The 27,308-nt window shown below is 39.9% G+C and overlaps 1 protein-coding gene across 5 annotated transcripts in view; it reads right to left on the reverse strand.

Moving 5' to 3' along the window:
* Positions 1-500: 500 nt before the first annotated feature.
* The window catches only part of ank3a (ankyrin 3a), a 102,623-nt gene continuing 75,815 nt past the window's right edge, over positions 501-27,308 (reverse strand). The window contains exons 40-50 of one of the 5 annotated variants that reach the window (XM_079854029.1): positions 18,505-25,701; positions 17,736-17,810; positions 16,561-16,692; positions 16,285-16,428; positions 10,813-11,854; positions 8,243-8,423; positions 7,861-7,941; positions 7,293-7,376; positions 6,866-7,000; positions 4,135-4,221; positions 501-2,576 (exon numbers count right to left, since the gene is read on the reverse strand). In XM_079854029.1, the coding sequence (XP_079710155.1) occupies positions 4,159-4,221; positions 6,866-7,000; positions 7,293-7,376; positions 7,861-7,941; positions 8,243-8,423; positions 10,813-11,854; positions 16,285-16,428; positions 16,561-16,692; positions 17,736-17,810; positions 18,505-25,701 (9,134 nt within the window). In that variant the 3' untranslated portion in view covers positions 501-2,576; positions 4,135-4,158. The remainder of the gene's footprint in view (positions 2,577-4,134; positions 4,222-6,865; positions 7,001-7,292; positions 7,377-7,860; positions 7,942-8,242; positions 8,424-10,812; positions 11,855-16,284; positions 16,429-16,560; positions 16,693-17,735; positions 17,811-18,504; positions 25,702-27,308) is intronic. The other 4 variants (XM_079854033.1, XM_079854032.1, XM_079854031.1 and 1 more) reach the window with 4 other exon arrangements.

The following is a 27,308-nucleotide window of genomic DNA, read 5'->3' on the forward strand; positions in this document are numbered from 1 at the left end:
ATTGTACTGTGTTGTTAGACAGGGGCCAAAAAGCATGTTTAGTTAAATTAGATTTTGTGACAAAATGTTAGTTGATACATTATGATTGTTTTGCTCTGCAAGCTGTTTTCATGGTTCTGATTTCAGTAATGATATATGGAGCAAAGTTTAAAGAGAAGTTAGCATCTGTTTGAGGTACAACATGAGAAATTCAATTTCACACATTTCTAGAAAGAAAGATTGTATGTAGCCCACAAAAAAGAAAACTAATCATAGTCATCAGGGCATATACTCTGTCAAAACTACACATATGAATCCAGTTATATTTAGTTACATAAAGAGTGCATCATATCTCTGCAGACATTTTCAAATATGTATATTTAAATAATCATAATGTCATGACTTATGAACATAGATACACATTACATGCATAATAATACATTCAACTATGATGTGGTGCACAAAATACATAGATTGAAAAAGATTGTCAAATAACTGTAAATAAAAAAAGAATGCAGAAGGTTTGTAAAATCAAAGCGTTTATTTTTAAATCAGATTTTTGTAAGACATTTGAAACATTATGGTGGCATCATAGCTGCTAGTTTCTAAAAGAGAAGACCTCTAATAACCAAAGTGCTATTATAGTTACATTTAAATGGCTTCACTCGTTGTAAGAATTGTACATCAAAAATGTTGCTTAGGTGAAAACATATTATATTAAACAAAATCAACCATTGGACCATGCCAGGCCCCTCCCACAGTTTGATTGACATGTAACAGGGAAGCAGAACCACACCCCATCATGACCTAGTTTCCTTATAAAGTCTTTCAGATCTCATTGCCATAGCCAAGTTCAGCACACTTAAGGATATTTCACACCATACACACCACAAGCTAAAAAGACTTGAGCTCTATTGGAGGAAAACAAAACAAACAAACAAACAAAAAGTAATATCTAAAGAAAAATTATATATTATTAAAACCGATGCAGAACACTGCAACACATTGACTCTCTGGTCTAAAATATATCACACAATTTCAAAATTGGAAAAGATTTCTTGTAATACTTTAAATTAGAATGACCATCCAGTGTGTGTCATTTGTAATACATAAGCTATTAAATCTACAAGTAATAAAGGTCTAAAGACTTCCCATACATGTAAGGGTGACTCAGATGAAAAAGTTAAATATTCACCTAACCTGAAACAAACTGACAAAATGTTACTTCAAAACCTCAGCAATCAAAATGAAAAGAAAAAAATGAAGACATTCCTATCATGATAACAAACAGCCTTAAGACAAAGAGAGACCTCTACATTGTACAGCCAATACACATGATACAGTGATAGTTGAACAGAGATGCTGATAACTAGCATATACATTCTGAACACCTCATACTTGCAGCGCTCAGGCTATTATCAGCAGACACTCTCTTTCATACAAATGATAACAGACACTACACTGAACTCCTAAGGAAGCAATCTGGTTAGAGCTTTTCACACTTAACCGTTTCTACACGATGGACACCTGTAGGGTGACATTTTGGAATATAAAAGTCGAGACATGTTAGAGTTGTATGTGTACACAAGAAAAAGTCTTTTCTTATTTGTCTTTTTAAATACAGTGTTTTGCAAACTTAGAAAAAAGGTTCTTAAAATAAGGTGAACTGCATGCATCAAAATATTAGTCCTCTGTATGACTTCTTCACAGAATTTGATAAATTCCCATTTTGGGAATAGTTGAAATTCGCAGAGGATTTTAAGGAAATGTCCCCTGAAAACCGAACCAACTTTTCTCATATACAAACATACCTGCTATAATAATTAATTATACAAGAGCATGTGAAGTTCCACTGTCTTTAAAATGTCGAAAGCACTTATAAAGTGTATGTTTGCAGTGCTCTCGCCAAAACCTAACTACTAAATTTTATTTTATTTTTACATAATGTGATTTATGTACAGAAAAGTCCACCACATAATTTATTTTGTTTTATAAATTAAAAAAAAATTAAAACACAGGGATCCTCCTCCTGACGTCATGGGTCCACGGTAACGTGTAAGGCGAATGTAAGGTGTGGTTCAACAGCATCTATTGTTTTTTCCCCCTAAAACACGAAAAAGAGCTTTTGTGCCATCTTTGGTCACAGGGAAATTTGTGTGAGTATACGGTTTGAAGTTTAAGGGGTATTTTGAATATACCCCTTCACTTATGCATCTGATATTCATGGCACACAAAACAGTTTCTGATTTCCTGATGGTCCAGGTCAGCATAGGTATTAACCAGCAAGAAAAATGAAGTGTAATCTCGTAGGTCCCCCAGAAACAGGAAGTAGAATTATATAGGACCCAACAGAGAGAGGAAGTAGAATTCGCCAGGACCCATTTCAGGAAGTAGAATTGATCAAGACCCCCTTGGAACAGGAAGTGTGTCAGCAGTGTGATGCATGCTCATGCGCAAGCGAATAGGCCAAAGTTCTGTCTCTTTGAAGACCATGCGTTTCAGAGTGGAAGCCATAGACGGTTTTTCAGGCCAAATGCCCCTTTTCATCTTTTGTGGCCCTGCCGCTCAGGAAACAGATCAACCATATACCTGCAAGCCTTGAGAGACACAAAACAGACCATAAAAGAATAAAAGTAATTGTAAATTGGACCTCTAACTGTAATGTAACAGTTATATGGGGAATGATTTGACATACAGAACCATTCAAAAGTTTAGGGTTACTAAGATTTTTCATGTTTTTGAAAAGAAGTCTCATGCTCACCAAGGCTGTACTTGTTTCATCAAAACTTGTTAAAACGGTAATATTGTGAAATATAACTGTTTTCTATTTTAATATATTTTAAAGTGTAATTTATTCCCGTGATGCAAATCTGAATTTTCAGCAGCTATTACTCCAGTCATCAGTGTCACATGATCCTTCAGAAAAAAATACCTAACAGACCCCAAACCTTTGAACAGTAGTACCAGGGGTAGACTTAACCAATAAGCAAGGTAAGCGGGTGCTTAGGGCCACAGGGAATCATCTGATTTGGTGAAACATATTTGGCTAACACTCAAGTGCATGTTTGCGCTCTGGAGAGCATGAAGTTTCTATTTACAATGTGTTTTTGCAGAGTTGCGCAATGTAGCCAATCACAGACATATCTTTTGATTTCTGAACGCAATGACAAATGAGAGGTGTTTAAGTTAGTCAGAATCCACTCACCACTCAAAACGGAAGGTTTTGTTTAGTGCCGAGTTCTAAACGCTCTTGAATCCTCTCATTATAATAAACAAAGTATAGACGTGAGGTAAATAAAGAGATTCAGAATGCAGTGTAGAGAGCTTCATTGATTATAATGGAACTTGGTGAGATCGCGATGAAATGAAATGAGTGACAGACATTTAGTGATTCTAAGGGGTTGGCTCTTTGCGTGCTTTCTTGGCTATATATAAGCAAAATGATTAAATGTTTATGTTAGTAATTAAAATTATTTAATTTACAACTAAAGAAAATAATAATATATTGTGTTGGGTATAGCCTACTACACACTATTCGAGCATGTGACAATCTGATGGTCTCACAACAGAGATACTCACCTCAGAGAAAAATGTATTCTTTTGAGGTTTATAGGCCGTGTGTTTCGTGCCATGATTTTATTTGTCTTGATTTCTCAAAATTTGCTTTTCCTGTGTGCGTGGGCGCGAACTGCTGCGCACTTGCATGAATGTACACAGGAATGCAGCGACTAAATATTTTCGCTTAACAATAATTACATTTTCGGTTTGTTTTTCACCAAACACTACCATATGCCTTTAGAGCACTTGGAATTCAGAGTGAGTTGCATGGGATTATTGTTTGAATAAAATTTTTTTTTTTTTTTTAAAGATTGTAGAAGGCCACATTCACTGCTATTAAATGGAGAAGTGCAAGTATGATTTTTTGTGTGTAATTTATTTTTTTGTAATACAAAAAATAAGGTAATATTGCTTTAGAACAACATCAGGTTGACTAATAAATTGCTGAATTTTCAAAATCCCAAAGACAAGTTATAAAGTGGTAAATTTGCTTAGGGCTCCACATCACTAAGTCCACCCCTGAGTAGTACATGAGGCACAGAGAATAATTAATAATATAAATAAAAACAATAATAAACAGAGCTATTTGAAGTGTACCTGCCTATAGTGGTGAAGTCACATCTAAGAATGATGTTTTCTCTCTGAACGCTTTTCTTCCTTCTTCCTCGCCTTGGAAACGTCGCCCTGTTTACACATAAACAGAGAGAACAATCTGTATCAAAGAGATGGATAATTACTTCAACAAATCTTTTAGGAATAAATTATAGTTCAGAATCAATACAATCACCCTGAAAATAGCCAGACACCATCATTTGACAACAGTCTATCAGTAGCAATTAACAGGAAGTTAATATTAAATAGATCAGTTCAGTTCATGTTATTTGTTCCTGTAGGAAAGGCATGGAAGGAAGGCAAAAAATGGTTAAAAGGGAAGGAAAAGAAAGCCAAGACAAGTTGAAGGTTAGAAGAGATAAGCCTGAAGAAACATTTTCATCAGTTTCGGTATGAACATAAAAAAAATAATACAAAAATAATAATAATTCTCAATAAACCCTCACACAAATTCACAGCAAATACTTTTGGTTAATTCTGGTCTCCAGTCTGTGTGGATATAATGAGGATTTCTGGTATCCAAATCTGTCTGCTAGGCCAGTACCAAAACCCACACGTGCATTCATTATAGTTTTATTATTATAGCACATACACAGCTATTCAAAAGTTTTGGGTAAGTAAGATTTTTTTTTTTTTTTGAAAGAAATACATTTTTAATACTGTTATTCTGCAAGGATTTATTAAATTGATCAAAAGTGACAGTAAAGACATTTATAGTGTTACAAAAAAAAAAAGTTTTTCTAATAAATGCTATTCATTTGAACTAACATCAAAGAATCCTGAAAAAATGTATCAGTTTCCACAAAAATATTATGCATTTAACTGTTTTCAACATTGATAATAACAATAATAATAAGAAATGTTTCTTGAGCATCAAATCAGCATATCAGAATGATTTCTGAAGGATCACGTGACACTGAAGACTGGAGTAATGATGTTGAAAATTCAGCTTTGCATCACAAGAATAAATTACATTTTAATATATATGAAAAAAGAAAATAGTTATTTTTAAATTATAATAATATTTCATAATATTAGTATTTTAACAGTAAATTCAACCTTGAGTGGTGAGCATAAGAGACTTATCAAAAAGATTGAAAAAAAAACTTACTGAACCCACACTTTGAAATGTATGAAATGCTTCTCGAGTACAGTTTTCTTCACTGTGTTAATGAATTTCCTATTTCATGAAATAGGGCATATAGTCATGTCAAAAAGAAAGTACACCCTCTTTGAATTTTTGGTTTTACGTGTCAGGACAATCATCTGGTTGTTAGCAGCTCTTAAAAATAGGTAAATACAACCTCAGATGAACAACAACACATGACATGATATTACACTGTGTCATTTATTTAACAAAATTAGAGACAAAATGGAGAAGCCATGTGTGGAAAAATGAAGTACACCCTACGAATTAATAGCTTGTAGAGCCACCTTTAGCAGCAATAACGCAGCAATTGAAGAAATCTGTATGACTATGACTTTTTCAGTCTCTCATCGTTGTGGAGGATTTTGGCCCACTCTTCTTTACAACATTGCTTCAATTCATTGAGGTGGGCATTTGTTTATGCACGGCTCTCTTAAGGTCCTGCCACAGAAAGTGAATCGGGTTGAGGTCTGGACTTTGACTGGGCCGGTGAAACACCTTGATTCTTTTCTTTTTCAGACATTCTGTTGTAGATTTGTGTTCTTGGGATCATTGTCCTGTTGCAAGGCCTAATTTCGGCCAAGCTTTAGCTGTCGGACAGATTCTAGATTCAGACTCTAGAATACTTTGGTATACAGAGGAGTTCATGGTCGACTCAAAGACTGCAAGGTGCCCAGGTCCTGTGGCTGCAAAACAAGCCCAAATCATCACCCCTCCACCACCATGCTTGAAAGTTGGTATGAGGTGTTTGTGCTGGTATGCTGGTTTTCACCAAATGTGATGATGTGCATTATGGCCAAGCATCACTTTGGTCTCATCTGTCCAAAGGACATTGTTCCAGTAGTCTTGTGGTTTGTTCAGATGCAACTTTGCAAACCTAAGCCGTGCTGCCATGTTCTTTTTAGAGAGAAGTGGTTTTCTCCTGGCAACCCTTGCAAACATGCCATACTTGTCCCATATTTTCTAATTGAACTGCCATGAACTTTAACATTTTACATGCAAACTGAGGCTTGTAGAGTCTGAGATTTAACTCTTAGTTTTTTTTGCTGTTTCTGTAAACATTGCATGGTCTGGCCTTGGGGTGAATTTGCCGGGACGTCCACTGGAAGATTGGCAACAGTCTTGAATGTTCTCCACTTGTTAATAATCTTCCTCGCTGTAGAATGATGGACTTCAAATTGTCTGGAAATGGCTTTATAACCCTGCCCAGATTGATGGCAGCAGCAATTGCTTCTCGAAGATCACTGCTGATGTCTTTCCACCCTGGCATTGTGTTAACACACATCTGAATGCTCTAGACTGGATGATAATTATGTCCTGATTCGTAAAAACAGAAAAGTGGGTGTACTTTCTTTTTCACATGACTGTATCTCTTCTAAAAAATAGACAGTATTGTTAACTTACATCAAAGATATGAACCATGATATTAGGGAGTGGGACATTATCATGCTAGTGAGCATTTTATTGGCTAAAAAATTTGATCCCTTTTTCCCAAGAGATTTTAAATGTATTATAATATCAATATGCAAGTATCCAGAAAGAGAAAAACTCCACACAGACTGTGCAAACCTCAGCATGTGCAGCGAGGTGGGTGTGGATGTCAGGGACCAGGGTGGCAGGCTCTCCTTGTGACTCCATGCCACTCCCCAAGCCCTGGTTTTCAGGAGTGGGAGTGTCCACACGGCAAATCACCTTTCGAATGACCTATGGATGGGTATTAAAGGTCAGAGGTCATCATGAATACTTGGCATGGAAAAATAAAAGAATGTGAGGAAAAACAGGAAAGGATTGGTTAAGGTTATAGAGGAGTGAGCTGCAAGAAAAATGTATTATGTATGTCTTTTAGTATTTAATCTTTGTCTCACTGCCTCTAAATCAGCTCTGAAGAGGTAAAGCTAAAAAACTACAAGCAACCTAAGGGAGTAAAATATGCCGCTAAATTAGAAATGGATAAGAAAGTAGGAGAAAAAATAAACAAAGGGAACAATGGAGATACTTTTCTAGTGATGATGTTTCCATCTTCATCAATAAACTGTTCCTCTGAAACTGACTCGCCAGGAATGTTCCGCGCCTCCTCTCCCTAAAGCAAGACAGCACTTTGTTCAATATGCAGACACATACCCAGGACACCTTCAAAAGCGGCACACCACACCTACAAGTATGTTTCCACACACCCAGAGCCATGTGAACCTGCAAGCAAAGCTGGAACTTTAAATATGAGCCAACAAACCTTCATGCCCAGCATCACCACCAAAATCACACAAAGCATTAACAGAAACACACTCTTGTATGTGCATATATCACGTGTATTTATCACACAAGCAAAAAGAAGATAAAATGTCGAAAAAGATGTGAACCCAAACCAAGCACCTGTAAGCACAAAGAAAAAGCAAACAACACACAGCAAGAATAAAGTGATGTAAAAATAAACATGCGATCAAAGATCAGATCACACTGAGTTTCTAACTGGACGAATCAGATTCACTCCACCAGCTACACCGAAATCAGACTCTGACCAAAATCGAATCTTAACCCAACTGTCCTGCAGTTTAGCAGGTGGATACCTTAAGAATGAGACGTCTACGAAACACTTTGGTGGTGATGGTACGCTCTTCATCCAGCCCAGTCTCTGTTGATGAGCGCTGCTAATGGATGCATATAAAATACATCTTAATATGTGCTGTATTTGTGTATTTTGATTTCAGTTCTCTCATTTAATTAGTCTAAATTGTCATCAGTGTATTCTTTTTTCTGGAGCAAATGCATGTATTAGGATGTGAAGGATTTCACACTTTTTCATTTAACATGAATTTGTATCTCATTCCACTGTAACAAAGTTAAGAGAGTCAGTTCATAACAGTTATCACAACTGAGGCAAAGGGAGCAGCAGAGTTTTAAACTGGCTGTAGCAGCATTATCTAATCAGCTATTATATGATTATCTCACCTGGACTTTGTGCTCAGCGATCAGAGCTCCTTCTTGCTTGCCCGCCCCTGTCTTCACACCACTGGCTGTTTCCTGAGACACTGAGCTGCGGGGCATGGCATTGGAGTGCTCACCATTTTGTCGAGGTTTGCCTGAATCACCTCTGGATGATGATGTCATTGAGTCGCTGGAGTTCTCCTGACTGCAAGAGGGTTGAAATGTAAAAATGTAGCAAGTTAGGAACAAATAACTTGAAATGATACAGGGTAAGAATAAATTAAAAACAAAACCAGAGTTTCCACTGCGTCATCCATCAAGATGGATTGACAAGTTCGCTACACAAGACTATAACAGACATTGGGACCAGTGGCGTAGCATCTGGGCATTCAGGGTATGCACGTGCAAATGGGCCCGGGCCGATAGGGGGCCCACCCATGGGGAACTTTTAATTAAAACGAGGGAATTCATTTTTAATTCGTGGCCACAATAAATATATTTTTGTATGCATGTCATGTGTAGTAATTTCTTGTTTCTCCGTAAATGTCTAATTTCTCCGTCATTTCTTGTGTGCATTATTATTTTTTGCACCCCGTGGCTGCTGTAGGACTACGCCGTAATTTTTTATAGACTCTGCATCGCCGCGACAAATTAAAAAAAGAAAACACTGTGTTAGAGGTTACTAGCAGCTAGCTAACTGATCATTAAAGGATGGACAAATACAAACATAAAAGTGGGGCCTTAAAGAGGAAAGAGAGGGTGGAGAAGTTAGTCGCAAGCTCGTGACACAAAAACTATCCAAAATAGACCGTTTTTTTTGCATATGGGCCCAGGACTGACTTGACTTCCCACTGTTTGGGACAGAATTCTTGTAATGCACAGAAAAAAGCAATTACACAACATTTTATGATGAAAAGGCGCTCTTTGGTTTTTAACTGTTATAACTAGTGTGCTCACTCACAGAATCAGACACTGCTGCTTTTTACAAAACACATTTCCCGTTATGAATTATAATACCGCTTAGTTCATTACTCCGCTGGGTTGGATTACGTTCTCACCTCAACCGAACCACCCCAGAGTTAAAGGTCCCGTTCTTCGTGATCCCATGTTTCAAACTTTAGTTAGTGTGTAATGTTGCTGTTAGAGCATAAATAATATCTGTAAAATTATAAAGCTCAAAGTTCAATGCCAAGCGAGATATTTTATTTAACAGAAGTCGACTACACCCCTCTACTTCCTTCTTTAGTGATGTCACTAGAACCGTTTTTTGACTAACCTCCGCCCACAGGAATGCTCCCTCAACTCTACTGGCTACTTGCGCACTTCTTATAACTTAGCCTACTGTGTTTACTCAGCTCTTACGGTGATTTTCTGAAGTAAAACTGACGCTTCATCTTTTGTGTGATGTACAATAAACTTTATTAAACTCATCAGTACATGTTTGATCATCATTCGGACCTGGTCCGAAACAGCAGACTTGTAGGCTATTAATAAATAATGGATACATACAAGCAGATGACAAATACGTTATAATAACCGTAATTAAACTACTAAACTATCCACCTTATTCTGCTCAGTCTAAACAATGCGCGCTGCCATGACGACGACTCCGGTTGCCTACTTCCGTTCGTAGCGCTTGACCTGTACTAGCAGCGAGAGAATGAGTTCAAGCTCCTCATGTGCTGTTGTTATTTGTTTTAACAATTCAAAGAAGATTTCAAACTTTTTAGAAACTGAGTGTTTCGAGCATAAGATAAGAAGGAGATAATGCCCATGTCCGATTCCGTATCAGATGCATTCAATAAAGTAAACGTTTAGAGTGGTTAGCGTTAAAACTGAACTTCTCTCGCTACTAGTACAGGTCAAGCGCTACGAACCGGAAGTATGGAACCGGAGTCGTCGTTATGGCAGCGCCCATTGTTTAGAGCAAAATAAGGTGGATACCTGTTTCATCTCTATACAGCACTCTGACTCTGTAGGCATTATTGTCCGACTCGAAATGAACACCGTTACTGAGAGTTTCTGATATTATCATCATTCCGTGAGATGAATTTGTCCTGAGAGACTGAGCGCGAGCTCATGAAGCTCCGCCCCCTGGGTCGTCCAGCAGCAGCTCATTTGCATTTAAAGGGCACACACTAAAACAGCTCGTTTTTCTGAGCCCCAAAAAATGTCAATTTAAACATGCTGTAAAAAATTATCTGTTGGGTATTTTGAGCTGAAACTTCACATACACACTCTGGGGACATCAGAGACTTATTTTACATCTTGTGAAAAGGGGCATAATACGGGACCTTTACTTTTCAATCCGGCCGAGACCACCCCGTTCAGGCGATCTCGGAGCGATTGTTTTAGTGGAGATCTGAGCGCAATTGCTTCAAATATGCTTAAACAAACCGAACTAAGGGAAAAAACACACCAGGTTCTGAAACAAACGCTCCAAACAAGCCAGGTGTGGAAGTCTCAATAGATGGTCTTTTTGGAAAAGTTACGGTATAATTTTCTAGTACTTCAAACACACTCAAAAGATCAAGTTTCAAATTTGATTTCTCAAGATTATGTAAGCATAATAGTAACTGTGTAAAGTGAAGTACCTGTTGTCCTGTCTGTCCATGTAGTCTGACCCATGGCTCCGCCCTGAAGTGGGCGGCTCCGCATTAACGTTCGATGTCTCAGTGAGCCAGCCTGTGGAGAGCGAGCACATCTCAGACTCAATTTGTTCAACACCTCTCACTACCTCTCTCACTTTCTCCTTAGTCATCTCCTCATTCACTTCCCTCTCCCTCTCTCTGACGTGGCCTCCTGACACCTCCAATCGCTCCTGTCTCTTCTCGGCTTCCTCCTCCTCCTCCTCTCCTCCTGAGCCAGATTCCCTCAGGACCTCTGCCCAGGGTCGCAAAGGGGATGAATCATGATCTTTGACCTCTTTCAGAGTCACTCTCTCCTGTCCCTTCATGTTAACATTTGTTTCTTCTAATGGTGATGGTAATAATGGTGATGAGGGACTCTTACACTCTTCATTTCCCTTGTATGTTAGGTCAGTCTGTTCCACTGTAGGGGACGATTTCTGTTGGAAGTGAAAAGACTCTTTTTTCTCATTTCCTTCTCTCGGTTCCCTTTGTTGAGATTCCTGGTTCCCCTGTATATTGTGGTCCTGTTCGATCAGAGAGGGTTGGTCTGTTTTTGGGACAGACTGAAGTGGTACAGAGCAAACCGAGGAGTTTAGAGGAGGTTCATCATGGTCTAGTGGAGAAAGCTCAGGGATAATGTGTGAGTCAGGGTCACATGTGACAGCTGCGGGTTGTGTTGTGCATTTGGGGTTGTCGGGAGGGAGCTGAGAGTGTGTATGAGGATCAGGGGAGAGTATGTGTGTGTGTATTTCTGCAGATGTTTCAGAGAGAGTGTGAGGCTGGTTTACAGGTTTGGACAGGGGCAGGTCACAGGGTCTGGATGGGGTGATCCTGACAGACTCGTCCTCATTGTCCTGCACTAGCCCCCAGGAGGGGCAATAAGGGGGAGGATCAAATGGCAGATCTAAGATTGATTCGAGGTCATCAGAACTAGAGGGGCAGATAGGGGGTGTGGTGGGATAGGGGTTGGTAGTTGACTGCAGTTGAGCCAGGATGTTGTGGAAACCTGGGTGAGATGATACACAGATGGATGGACATGACAGGACACAATTACGATCACACACACACACAAACACACACACACACACACACACACGTACACATGCTTAAAGGAGAAGTATACCAACAATTATTTCCAGATTATTTCCTCAACCTCATGTTGTTTTGAAACTGCATTCTGTTCACTTTTTTATTTAAAGAATCTTTGTACAAATGTTATTTTTTCATACAATGATGGATTGAAACAACATGAGGAGGAGTAAATATTGACAATTTTCATTTTTTGGTGAACTATTTATTTAAATGTAGACAGACAACCACCTAAGCCCAACTTGAAGAGCAAATGCAGTTTTAGACAGAATTTCCCAGAGCTTCAGCAGACGCACAGGCCAACAAACACACAGTTAATACACAATGAAAATGAAACAGATTCAGATTTCCAAAAACAGAGGGCTTGTGATTGCATATACACTACCATTCAAAAGTCCCCTGAAAAAAGTGATTTCTGAAGGATCTGTGACACTAAAGACTTGAGGAATGAAGCGGAAAATTCATATTTGCCATCACAGGAATAAATTACATTTTAAAATATATTAAAATAGAAAACAGTTATTTTAAATTCTAATAATATTTCACATTACAGTTTTACTGTATTTTTGACCAAATACATGCAGCCTTGGTGAGCATAAGAGACTTTTGAACGGTATATATGTGTATATGTACGTGTAAAAGAGCTGTGTGTGTTCATCTTTAACTTTGACTTAAAAAAAGGTACAGCATTAGAGTTAACATTATAGTCTAGAATAATAAAAATTTGGTGTTACTTGTGCTAGTTGGACACCATTACATATGATGCATAACTGCAAAGAAGCATAGTCTTAATTTCATAAGCCAAGTTTCCATCCAGTTTTTGCGCTATCGAAAAAAGTGAATATGCGTTAAAAAAAGCTGGCTGAATTTCCAGTCTCCAGTCTGTTTCCAATAAAATGGTGTGTGTAATGATGTAATCACTAAAAAGATAAGTTTCGCTGTATTGCTAAAAAAAATCTGCCCTTAGCTGTTTCCATATATAATTTCACATATATTGCAAATTATATTGTCTTTCGCATTAAAAACATTTGTAAAATGTAGGAAGTAATGAAACAACTGATATTCGTCAATTTACTACTTACCATTTTCACAAATAATAGACCATTATTATTATTAGGAAACTATTATTATTACTATTATAATAATATAATACACTACATTGGTTACCTATAAAGTTCCGTATTAATTACAAGGTATTGCTACTGACTTATAAAGCCCTAAACGGCTTAGCTCCAGTTTATTTAACGGATCTTCTATCGCCCTATATATTCCATCGCGCTCTTTAAGATCACTAAATTCGAGGCTTTTGGTCATACCTAGGATATCCAGATCATCCAAAGGAGGGAGATCATTTTCACATTTAGCTCCAAAACTCTGGAATAGCCTTCCTGATACTGTTCGTTGCTCAGACTCGCTCTCCCAGTTTAAAACTAGATTAAAGACGCATCTCTTCAGCCAGGCATTTATATAATATTTTTAATCTTACAGTTAAATCCGGTCTCTAGTTCATAAACGCCAGAGGAGAACTGGCCCCCGACTGAGCCTGGGTTCTCCCAAGGTTTTTTTTTCTCCATTAGGTCACCTGATGGAGTTTTTCGGTTCCTTGCCACTGTTGCCTTTGGCTTGCTCAGTTGGGGATACTTAATTTAATCAATCAATCAACAATACTATTGATCAGCATTACCAAACGTGGACGTTTTACACTAGAAACAAACACTGATGTACTATTTTATTTAATACTGTGAAGCTGCTTTGATACAATCTGCATTGTGAAAAGCGCTATATAAATAAAGTTGACTTGACTTGACTTGACTATTATTAGGAAATAGCTTATCTATGTTACTGCCTTTGTGTTACAAAACCCATGGGTTTAGACACATGGCAGCTCATTTGTCCTGTATGCAGAGTTTTAAGGTACAGTGAAATGTTCAGTGTTTGCATTTGTCATGTAGCTTAGGACAGCTTCTAACCATAACATTAAATCCAATCTACATCTACAACCAAATGGAATCAATTCACAAATTTCTAAAATCTTTTTTTTTTTAAAATATTAATGTTAATATCGTGATGTTGCCGAAACAAAGGTGGCGGGAGTCAACTTCGAGAGTAGTGCATCACCTGGAAAGTTTTGTGCACAGGCTTGCAACGGGTGAAAGCATTATAAATTAAGCTCACTTGACAACAACAATTCCTATATCAATATCTTAACAAATAGAAAATAGCCTTAAATAACGTATAGTTACTTGCACACATCAAGCTTTTCTTGCGATCTTACAGACTCTCACGTGTACAGGCATTTTTTACACACGAGAAACGCGTTCAACATGGACGCAAGCGGTTGCCGTGGTAACGAACAATACCTGCTTGTAAAAAGCTAATGAACAAATTCTGTATCTGATGTTAAATCACTAAATACTGACAATGCCACAGCACGCATTATACTTTCTAACTCCAAATGATCGGCCACTGATCGGAACCAGCTGATAATCACTTCCTTGGATTCGATACATCTATAAACTTGACGCACACATAAACCGATCAATTTTAATGATGCAAAACATGCGTGCATGCTCATGCCGTGAAAGGCGAATATGAAAGGCTGAACGGTGACAGCGATGTCTCAGTTTCCACCAGGCTAGAGTAAAATAGTAACGTATAATTTAAGCTACTTTATTGAATAACTCCCGACCAATCACCACTAACAGTAGCTGCTGTTCATTTTGCAAACTGCTGCTCTACTATTCTCTTTTAAACTTCTGGCATTTCCATCAGCTATATAGATAACCATTTTGAAGAAACCATTTTTGCAAAAAAAAACAAAAAAACTTGGATGGAAACCTGGCTATAGTCATAGTCAAGATGTGTGTTGCAACTCAATATGAGGAGGACTCAAAATCTGGCTAAACAAAAATGAGGATAATTATGTCTCTTCAGATGAAAAGCTCAATAGTAGAGGAGTTGGGACAGAGGGATGGAGTGGTGAGGGGCGGTCCTGGGGGCACGCAGGGGAAGTGACAGCACGCACAAGGGGGTAATGGCGTGGGCGGTGGGGAGGAGGCAAGACACAGGCAACGGGATGCACAGGGAGAGAAAGAGGGGAGAAGAGAATGGCAGGGTGAGAGACAAATTCTACGTGCGGAAATGGGAGATGAAAGACTGAGAGCAAGAGAAGGAGAGAGAGAAGAGAGAGAGAAAGAAGACTTGAGAGGAGCACATGGGAAGAGTGAACTGGATGATGAGTCTTGGGCCACATCAGGATACAGTTGTATGTGTTGTGTGATGGAGCATTGGGAGTGTGGGGCGACCAAAAAAAAAAAAAAAAAAAAAATAACATGCAAGTTAGAAAGACATGACAATGACTGTGAATGACAAGAATGAACGGGGGGGCTGGGAGGGGGAAATGAGGGATTGTACTGGAGGAGAGGAGAGGAGAGGACATGTCATTTTGTAGCTGACAGAGGGGGGCATAGGAGATTGTCAGGAGGAGACGACTACGGAGAGAAGGATGATCTCCTTCTTTCTCTTCTTTTTCCCCTCTCTCTTTTTATCCCTTGCTCCAGGGCAGGGGAGGAGAGGAGAGAAGGATAGATGGAGGAGGAAGCAGATCGACAGCTAGAGAGGTAGAGGACAGCTGAGTCTTTTAGCTGAGGCATGCGCTGTGGTCCAATATGTAAAAAACAGCTGGTATACAACACTCTTAACAAACTAATATAAAAACAGCTTCATCAGGATACAGCTGATAACATGCATTTGGTTTAGAATTAACTCTTTCCTGTCCTTTCAATAACAGAATTAATGTCATGGCTGAGAACAGTTTTATGTTCCACTGGCAATATTCTCTAGGGCATTCATTAAAACTGTAAGAAATGTGTGTACATGTGTAACAGGAAAATACTGTTTCGAACGGCCCTTCCTACACTTCTTGAGGCAAAGCATCATGCTGTGATTGCTTCACACTACATGACCATATACATGCATGTTCAAACCAGGTCCATGCATATGGTGTTGGGAGGAAGGGAAAGGGGTAACAGAAATGAAGAGTCTCTGAATACAGAAAGTCTTTAAAATAAGAGAATAGTAAGTGATTCAACACACTGTGTGTGTGATTGGGGCCTTTAAGAAGATGCTTGTGATCTGATCTTATATAAATGTGCCAAAGGCAATGTTTTAATGTAGACTTCAAGTACAAGATAGTTACTATTTGTGGTCCATCTGTGATTAACACTTTGGCAAACTGCATAGGGAGGTTGTAGAGGAAAAAACACAGGTGACAATAATAAAGGAATGAGTTGGAGGGTAGGGGGTGAGGTCAGGTGGGGGGGTCAGCTAGATGGGGCTAAACTTTACCATCCGCCTTTTCCTGGCACACAGCGCTATCATCTGCAAAACTTCTGGTGCCTGAAATGTTACCATAGTCAAATATGGGCCCTTCCAGCAGAGTCACAATATCCATCCGGTTCACTTTAGTCAGGACCGTCGTCAGTGCATCCGCTAAGAAAAAAATGTAAGTAACTTAATTTTATATGGTTAAGAAAGATATTATAATAACATCACAGTATAAGAAAGAAAGAAAAAGAAAGAAAAAAAACAGGCCAGGAGAGATGGATAGAAATTGATTCTCACTTGTAGCGTTTTTCCCATCCCGACTGACCCACTTCTTAAGGAGCATAAAGCTCTGGGCTGTGAGAGAGTTTGGGTTCTCTGTGCGAATGTGGTTTATCTCATCTACAGAAAAATTCATCTCTCGAGCCAGCTCTATAGAACAGTAAAACACATCATATTATAACTAGCATCATATAACTAGCATCATCTCTGCACAGACAGTTAGTAAAAGGAAGACAGATGTAAAGACAAATTAGTAATAAAATAAAAAATGCTAAAACTTTTTTAGCCCTCCAACATTTGCTGTGCTCTGAGTTTGTTGAAGAATTCCTGTTTCTGACCTTTAAGTAAACACTTGAAAATGTAATCAGAATCAGATATTTAGGAATATAGAGTGAAGTAATATGCTGTCAGATGTGAAGAATTATGAATGTAATTTAAATTAATTTAAAAATCTGAATTAAAAATGATAAATCCAGGACTGCACTGCAATAATACACACAGGCACAAGAGGGCACTGCAGCAGAGCAGTGTTGAGGATTGTTTCCCTTTGATTATTAGATATCAAATTATCATTTGAATTCCTACTTAAATATTTCAAGTTTCAAAAGGACAATAATAAATAATTAGCACAATGTTAAGTGGAATGTAAACTGAGTCATAATTTGTCAATCATAAGCCCCTTTCACACAGCGCGATGATCCCGGCAAATTGCTGGGAAATTGCCAGAACGCCTTCTGTGTGAACGCAAACACGACACGGGATTGATGCCGGCATTGATGACGGGTTGGGGACCTAGTAACATTGCCGTGTTCAGTCCCGGAATGCGCGCTGTGTGAACAAAAGCCGTAATAATGCCGTGTTGTAGGGATGACGCTGAAGCCGGGATCGTTCGCCAGTACGATAAACGGTACGTAATGCACAAGTTTATGATCGAATCAGAGAAAAAAATGCACAAGCGTGGTTTTATAAGCTCATAAGCAAACGTAAGACGCTGCTGAGACATTACAAGTCACATCGATGTCACGTGTTTTTACGGGATTTTTACGGGTTGTGTATGAACGCACTCTCTGATTCCGGAAAATCACTGGCAGTGTGAATGAACCAAAATCAAACGAACCCGGGTCAAATCCCGGGTCACTTTATCCATGTATTTTCCAGAATCTCTGTGTGAAAGGGGCAATAGTGAGTCTCACCTGTCCAGCTCAGACCCAGGTGATCAGCCACAATGGCCATGCGAAGGTCTGTTCTCTCACAGGGACTCTGTGGACCTGTCATGACATACAGAACATTACAAACATGTTACTTATTCACTTCAAATGAAAAATCCAGATGACTTCCTTCTTTTCTGGCCAAAACAAGAAAAAAATGAACAAAACTATTTTTATGCAACAGAGGCTATGTACAGGAGCGGAAAAATGTTATGTACAGGAGCGGATGTTTTTATAATAGTACTGTGTTTGGCTAGAAAAGGAAGAACAGACAGATGGTGAACTACAATGTTCCAGCTACACAGTTGGTGCTCTGATTGTATATGTAAAACCAATTTTCCACAGAATCTATGCAGGCAATAACTATGAGTTTATACAATGGTATAAAAAATGAAAACAAAATATTAACAAAAAATAGATTTTGTTGAGATGAGGCATGCAGACAACATAGTATTGTACATTTTATCTAACAAAGTTCACAAACAATGAAGCAGATATAAATTCCTCAACAACGTTCCTTTAACCAACCCAGCACAGATACACTGTTCAGTGCCCCACCCCTTATTATGATAAATTATTTGTGGAAGGTAGGGGAGATCTGACAGGGACAGATACAGTACGGTACAGTCACACAGCACAGTGATGAGAGAATGACAAGAATGACAGCTATTGTTCACGCCACAGGCAATCCAATCAGTCACAAAGGCTCATGCAACTAAGGATCAAGTAAAGTTTTCAATAAAGTTTTACAAACTAGGCTTGATCTCCGCGACGGGGGGCGACCTGCGAGCCCCTTCGTTCTTACTGCCCTCCTTCCCTCCTCCAGTCCGCTTACTCCTCCTCCTCTCACTGCCCGCTGCCCTTGTGACCTTTGTCCTCGAGGGTGTGACCCTTCGGGAGGAGCCAGCGGAGAGGGAGGGCTGGGACTGAGAGGGGTCCGATAGTGAGGTGCTTCGTGATGTGCTGCTGTCCTCCTCCGATTGCGACTGCTCTCCCTGTGTCTGTTTCTCCTCGTCTGAAAGTCGTTCAGCCACCTTTATTGCTTCTCCGCTAACGTTCTTTAAGAACTCAATTGACTGCCTACACACCTCACTAAAGTTGCCTCTACCTGCCTCGCTAACCGAAACACCGGAAGCACCAGATGACCTCTCTTTGAAAGGCAGCCTGGAGGGAACTACTGGTCTGACTAATCTCTCTGAGTCTGTGGGCTTACTTAACCTTGGAACTACCTGAGCTGTGACAGCTGAGTTAACTGCACCATTTCTTTTGATGTCCTTGACAGGAATTCTAGACTTGGGCTCAGGCGTTATGGATGCGGGATCCACTTTCCTTGCCTCTGGCCTCACAACCTGCTTGGGCTTCTGCTTTCCTGAACTGTGTGTGTTAAAACTGAAACCTGCTGCCTTGACTGGGAGTCTAGACTTTTGCTGCCTGTTCTCTGAGACTACTTTAGCCTGATGACTTTGAGTGCTAGCTTTCTCCAGTCTCTCCACAGACTCCCTGCAAAACTGAGCTTCTATTCTACTAGCTTTCTGTAAGGTGGGTTCAGAAGATGACTGCAAATTGAAAACTACACTACCACACTGGATGTAGTTGGCCTGCACATTAGAGCACTCTAAGTTATTGTTGTTATTGTAGTTTTCTGAGGGGTAATCTTTTCTGCCGGTTGGGGAAGAGTTAGTGCTATCAAAGTGACTTTCAGCTAATTGAGACTCCAAGCTAATGTATTCCGGCATCTGACTGTCTGAGGACTCAGTTTTAACATCAGTCAGTTCAGCTGAGCCAGGGTCTTTCTTTATAGTAATGGAAGCTGCGATGCCCATCTTAATGGGGGTGCGTAATTTGGGGTCGACCTTGGAGGCTGTGACAGTGCATGAGGTGGTGTCAACGGATGGAGGTGCGTCCAGGCAGTCAGCACTGCCCTGCACTGTGCTGCCTCTGGATGGTGTTATATCTGTGGTTTCCTCTACCTTCCCCTCTACAGCTCTTTCCCCTGCCTTTGAGTGAGAGGTGACTACCCCCGCACTCCTGCCCCCTTTCCCCTTGTCCCCTGACTGCCCATCTGATGTATGCTCACCAATCTGGAAAAACTGAAGTCTCTCTTCAACAAAGTCCCTCTTGCTCATGTCAATAGCACCACTGCGGGTCATCTCAAACATCTTGCCCTCATGGAAGGGGAAAGGGTTGGGCTCACTAGTTGGGGTGCTCTCATCTGTTGGGGTTCTTGCTGGAGTGGTATCCGGCGTGGTTGCTTGCGATTTGTCGTCCACTGACAAAGTACAGGGCTTTGGATCTTCGTCTTTGTTTTTAGCATCAAAAGCTCCCTCCTCTCCCACATTGCCAGACCATGGATCGAAATCCAAGCCTTTAGTAGCCACAGTTTTAAAGGTAGTGTTTATGCCCTCCTCTAGTTGGTGCTGGAAATAATTGTCTGCAAAACCTTGTCTATCAGGGTGTCTTCCCTCCAAAGAATAGATTTTATCCTCTTTCCCATTGTCTGATTTTTTCCCAGATGACCTCTTTATTGCCTTTTCCCCTGTTTCCTCATTTGGCGTGCTCTCCTCTTCAATCACTTCAAGTTTACTCTGGCTGAAAGACCGATCTCCTGCTTTTCCCTCATTCGACATGCTGGATGTTTTAGGGTCACTCAGTCCATCATCCTCATCTTGTAGGTCATACCCATCAAGAGAATCTATCTCAGTGGCATCTGTATCATGGGAAAATTCAGCAGTTGTTGCTAAAGAGCAATCAGTGATAGATTGATCATTTCCATTCTGTTCACATTCTACCTCTTCTCCTTTCACAATGCCATTGATACCTGACTCCTTCTGATGTGAGCCGTTTCTCTCTGGTTTCCTAGGCTTAACACGTTTCTCACACTCCTCTGCCATTTTGAAGGTGTACTTCTTAAGGGGGGCAGGGTGAAAAACAGATTCATCATCACTAGAGTCACTGTTGTCAGCTCCAGGTGGGAGAGGGGAAGGAGGCTGGACTCTGATTACTGGCTCTGCAAGCAGATGCCTGTCATGTTCCTCTTGAAGGTTTACCTCTATCATCTCTGTTTCTGCTTCTGAGGAAGGACATGACCCCCTCTTTTCAGGGTCACCATGGTCAGTCTCTAAAGGTGGTGGTGGAGGGAACTCGATGTAAGCTATGCGTTTGTCTTTTGATCTTTTTCCAGACGAGTCTTGTTTTCTTTTTGAAGACTCTGATGATTGAGTGGCAGGTTTGGCTTTTTCTGCTGGTAATTCCTTGAAAATGAATGTCTTAGGCTGCTCCTCTTCCTCAGACTCCTCTGGGATTGGGCTAGGCATGCTAGCCATGGAACCAATGACAGGCTCTGGAGCCCTGGAGTTCAGGTCGTAGCTGACCTCCTCAGAGGTAGGTGTTTCAGGAGTTACCGGACTCTTTCCTGAACTGTCTATGAATGTCACCTGTTCTAATGTGTCATCTTCAGGGCTTCCCTGTGGAGATGGCGGCTGTTTCTGTTTAACAGAATAAAATGCTCCACGTGTTTCATGCACTGTCCTGCTCTCATGGCTTACTACTTTTTTGTATGTGCTCAGCTGCCCAGTGGCTGTTTCTTTCTCATACTGTTTACCTACTTGAATGCTGACATACACAGGAAGAGGTTTAATGTCCGCAGTGACACCTGGGGTCACTTTTTCAATATACTCAACTTGGTTATCATCAACACCATTACAGACAATATTAACTATCTGCCTGCTAGAATCTGAGTTCACTACAGATGACAATTCACTAGGTGATTTGTTGGCACCTGAATTAGGGTGCTGTCTATTTCTGGCTATGTGAGACCCTGTTCTTTCAGATTTAATGGAGGAATCTAACTTTAAAGTACTACTTTGATGATGGTCTATAAAACTAGATGACACCCTAACAGGAATTTGTGATTCCGAGTTTTTTTTTAGAGCACTATTGCATTTTTCAGCATTACCAGGGTCTTCTCGAATTACCAACTCTGTGTAAATTATCTTTTTAGTTGTTTCTTCTTTTGTGGTATTTCCATCACTTAATGAGTGCTGCTCATTCTGTGAGTCATCTTTTTGCCTATCATGCACTAGGGTATGGGTGAGCTTTGTCTTTTGGCCTTTCAGTTGCCCATTGCCATGGTTTTCCCAAGTTTTGTATATTTTCCTGTCTTCATTGACAATTTGCTCCTTGCTGTAAATATTTTGGTGATGGTTTGGTGAAGAGCTATCTGACCTATTTCTCTGTCTGTCACTCTGATTTTGGGCAAATGCTTGAGCCTTTCTAACATTATAACTATGGCCCACCTCATTATCTTTTTTGGGGCTTCTCTGACTTTCTGAAGACTCTGTTGACTTTGGAAGATTCCCCCCTGCAAAAACTTGGTAAACAGGTAGCTTGCTTTCCTGCAGCTTCCTTACGGGAGATCCTGAAGTTTGTCCCCATTGTGGACCTTTATCTTGTTTCTGGGCCTCTGATTCAAATTTCATTCTTACTGAGCTAACCTTAGATGATGAGGGTTGGAAATATTTAGATGATTCACTTGCACTGCTAGCAGATGAGCAGTCCCCCTTTTTTGGGTCATCATTGTATTGAAGCAAGACCCGTCTTTCAGGACTGCTTGGCAGACTGGCACATTTTCTGTCATGGGAACCATACTTATCCCTAAATCTGTCTCTGCTCCAGTCCTCTCCAGTCCCTCCATTTCTATGAACTGACCTCTCTGGGCTACTACAAGTTGAGCTGGGCCCAGAACGAGTCTCCCTTGCATCTTGTCTGCGATGCTTCTCAGGGGACTGAAGCTCATCATTCAGTTTTTCAGTTTTATCACGAAAGAATTGTGAGACTTCACTAAGTTTTTCCTCTGCCTCTTTGACAGTTCGGTCTACCCTGTCCTCATATTTTTGCTTCTCTCTGCTTTTATTTTGCCCGTCCTCAGAAACTCTCATCCAAATAGACCTTTTTGGACTGTCAGGATCAGAAGCATACTGCAACAAAGTGAGTTTGTCATAATTGTCATCATCTGATGATCTACCTGACCTATCAGGCTTTAGCATGAATTCTCTAATTGAGCCACTCTGTGTTCCCTCACCATAGTATCGAGACCTGTCAATCACAGATTCGTCTGAGTCTGAATGGGACGAGTCAAATTTTTCTGACAGGAGCATTTTTTCTGAAAACTTGTATGATTCTCCCCTAGTTTCAGAAGATTCATCATCATGGTACTCCACTGACTGCTGACTAAGCAATTTCAAGGTCTTATCATTCTCCATAGAGACAGGCATGTGTATTCTGGAGTCCAGATAACAAGGAAGAGATTCTTCAGCTTCTATGTTGTCTTGATGCTCATTGCCCATCCTATTTTGTATTTCTTTCATACCACTTTTGCCCTGAAATATGTACATTTCCTTCTCAGGGTGATTTTTTGTTTCTCTGATAATTACTTCAGTTGGTTCAGCTTTGTTGCCTTTCTCGATGTGAACCTCAATGATGCGCTCGACTTTGGGCATTGGGTCTAGAGGCCTAACAGATGAATCTGCCCCTTCACTGCTGCTTTTGTGCTCAAACAGGCCTGTTAACTCTCTGGATGGATCCTTTCCAGACTGGAAGGCCTTCATTATGTCTCGTACAGACATAGTTTCCTCCATCCTCTCAGATACAGCCTCTTTAGCAGGAGGTTTGTGGTACACCATTCTTGTAGTTGTTGTTATGTGAGTTTCCTCTTTGACCCGCATGCCTTTGCCCATCACATCATCCTCTGCATTGACTCTGGCTTGATAAGCTTTAACTCTTTCTTTGATGGACCCACCAGGTGATCGGGGCTCAGTGTCTGCACACCGCAGTGGAGGCTTTGTCATTCTAGCATCTTCCAATGCTGGGTCCTTAGGATCGTCTGGATGTTCATAGCTCCGTATGACATGTACAACCTCAGTGCGTGTTTCAGTGATGACAGGGGGAATCTCCTGAAAGAGGCCCTTGGGCCCCATTCCCTCTGCACTTTGGGGAGCTGAGGGGGTTCTCTCACTGCGAGTCTCAAACCCACTGTCAGAAAGCGGACTCTTGTCTTGGTCATGGGAGACGTCATCGGGAGAGTCCAGTGCGATTTCAGGACCAAACAATGCATCAGCTAGCTTTGAAAGTTCTTTTTCTGAAGGTGAAGGGCGCATGTTAGTTGGAGGCATTTTGAGCTTGTTCTCCTGTAATGCCATTGCAGGTTTCAGGACACGTTTCTGTTTCTCCTCTCCTTCTCTCCTTGCTTCCTCAGTTCTTTGTTTTGCCTCTGCTATTTTAGAAAGAGAGCTTGTACCAATGTCATTAGTTAGGTAATCAACAACTTTAGCAAGGTTAAAATCTCTGTCAGACACTGGTTTTGTTTTCACTTGAGGGGCTAATGTTTCATATCGAGGGGGGCATCTCCATTCATTTTGTTGATTATCATCTATGTCATCCTCTGGGACATCTTCTGTTTTGCTGTTTTTAATATTTGCCTTACTCTCTCTCAAAACATCCTTGCTAAGAATTTCACTGACTTTGACCAGGTCCTGTTTTACCTTCTCTACGATCTTGAAAGGCTCCTCATCGTCCACTTTATGTTCCTTAGAGTGAGAATGATAACCTTTGGAGCTTGAATTTGTATCAGTTTGTAAAATTGCAGACATTCTGATTAGGTCCTCCTTCATGTCAGCAACATCTTTTAGTATTTCCTGGCTGTTAGACAGAGGGGATGAAGAGGTAGCAGATTTTAGTGTTCCTGGGGACATGTGCAGGGGAGTCTTGACAGGAGACAGAGTTCTGGCAAAAGAGGACTGAGTCTGGGTATTAACCTCTTGGGGCATGGCCTTTCTGGGGGACAGGAGAGCAGCTGTTGACTTGGAGACTTCAGGGAGCTTTTTAAACTGGTGTTCTGGTAAGACATTTATAACAGAATAGACAGGAACTGTAATAGTGCTGGAAGTTACAGATGTGGTAGAATTGGGAGGGGATCTGAGGGAGGCATACAGTGAGTTGGACGCAGAGGAACGGATAGACTGGTAAGAGGATGAGGGAGTGGAGGACACTGACTTTAGTGTGCCGTAGCCAGCAGAGCAGGAATTAAATGTTTTTTCCACTTCATCAAAGGCTGCATTCACATTTGTTGTTGCTGCATTTGTTGTGGCTTGAATTCTTTCCTGCAGGGTGCTGGTAAGATGGGTTGTTGGGGAGGAGGAGCGATATTTGGTTGGGGAAACTGTCCCATTGATCAGCGCAGCTGCTGTAGTGGCTGAGCCGGATTTCAATGGTGAGGAGAGGGACGACAGGAATCCTCTGGCAGAGGCATCAGTGTTGGTTCTGATGGAGGAAAAGCCCGGGACAGTTTTAATGGGGGAGCAGGTTGCTGGAGGGTTTGAGGTTACAACAGACTTGTATGGCAAACTTGAGCTGTAAATGTTTAGTGAAGACTTAGGTGAGGCTGGAGGGGTCATAGAAATGGAGGATCTTTCCAGCAAGGTCCCACCAGATGGTACCGGAGAGGTCCTGGCTGTGAGACCTGTGATGCCTTTAAGTGAAACTGGATCAGGGGAACTCTTCCCTGGAGAGGACAGAAGGGTGGGGGAGGCTTGGACTGGATACTGAGCACCTTGAACTACAGTCTTTATTGGTGAGGAGATAGTTCTGTAGGATCGAATCGGTGATGCAATGTCGCTGGCAGATTTGATGGAAGATGCTGGTGAACCTCCAATGATGGATTTGATGGGAGAAGCAGAGTTCACAGACCACACCGACCTCAGTGGGGAAGCTGAGGGGGTGTTGGATGAGGAGCTGGAGAGGGAGCCAAAACCAGACTTGGTCTGGCTAGGGACATTGACGGGAGAGCTTGTCGCCCAGGCCTGGTAGGTGCGCGTCGTAAAGACAGGCTTGTAAGCGTAGCCAGAAGACTGCGGCGTGGTTTTTGGAGTGGTGTTATGGCCTCTTTCAGCTGTTTCTAGCATAATCAAATTAATAAAAGTAAACAGAAATAGTTAAATAAGAGAGAAAAGAGAAACAAGATTTAGTCAGGGGATAAATCCAGAAACAACCAGTAGTGAAAATACTGAAAGTGTGGAGGCTTTTGACAATGGAAAGCTAAGTGGGAAAATAAAGTAATTCATGCCTGTGGTAAATGGGTGGAGATGCAAAATGATGGTAAAATATCAGCCACTTAAATAAGATAACAAGCTCTAAATATTCAGAAAATATGTTCAGATCTTAAGTGGAAAACAATTAATAGTCTCTCCATTTATGCTTAGGAATGTCATAAGTACCGGTGCTTCGAAAGAGTACATTTAGATTCAGTCAATAGGATTTATGTCAAACTAGATCTGTGAATTAGGCCGTAGTAATTTTTAAATTACAATCGCTACTATATATATATATATATATATATATATATATATATATATATATTTATTATATATAATATATATATAAATATAAATATATTATTATATAAATATATATATATATATATATATATACTTTTTTTTTTTAACAATGGCATGCCATTGTTTTAAATTAATATTTACATTAATAATACAATTTTAAAATAAAGGAGTGTGTTAAATAGCCTATTAGTTAAATAGGTATTAATACCTTATAAATATGACCAATTACAAGGCAGTTTTAACAAGTTACAAAAAAACATCCTAAATAAATGAATAAGCAAGTGGTAAAATACTGATATTGAGTTCCGTGGCTTTTTATCATGAGCAATTACAAGAACTGTCAATAAAACAAGCAAGTTAATATGAAAATAATACAATAAATCACAATAAAAGAAAATATGTTCAGATTTTAAGTGGAAAAAAATGAATAGTCTATTCATTTATGCTTAGGAATGTCATAAGTACCGGTGCTTCGTAAAGAGTACATTTAGATTCAGTCAATAGGATTTATGTGCATTAGGCCTTGCAGGGTAAATGCAGACCTGCCACTGTTTATTATATTGTTAATATTAAACAAAAATGAAGGGGGAAAAACTCACCGATCACAGCTGGTTAACTTTAATACATTTAACAAGACTATGGTTGACACAAAATTATGTAATTTTTGAATTACAATCGCTACTATATATATATATATATATATATATATATATATATATATATATATATATATATACACAGTCATGGTCAAAATTGATGGCACCCCTGATAAATAGGATAAAAAATGGCTGTAAAAAATAAATCTGCATTGTTTATCCTTTTGATCTTTCCTTCAAAAAATTCGCAAAAATCTAACCTTTCATTGAAGTAAAATAATTGAAATTGGGGGTAAATCACATTATGAAATAAATGTTTTTCTCCAAAACACGCTGGCCATAATTGTTGGCACCCCTAGAATTTTTTATGAGAAAAATATCTCTGAAGTATATTCCCATTAATATTTACATTTTTAAGCACACCAGGGTGACTAGGAACATGAAATTGTCCAACTATGACTTCTTGTTTCACAGGAGTTTAAATATGAGGAAACACAAAGGCCAAATTCCCTTAATCATCCATCACAATGAGTAAAACCAAAGAATATAGTTCTGATGCGCAGCAAAAGATT

Source organism: Squalius cephalus, assembly GCF_949319135.1.
Source record: "Squalius cephalus genome assembly, chromosome: 20".
NCBI lineage: Eukaryota > Metazoa > Chordata > Actinopteri > Cypriniformes > Leuciscidae > Squalius > Squalius cephalus.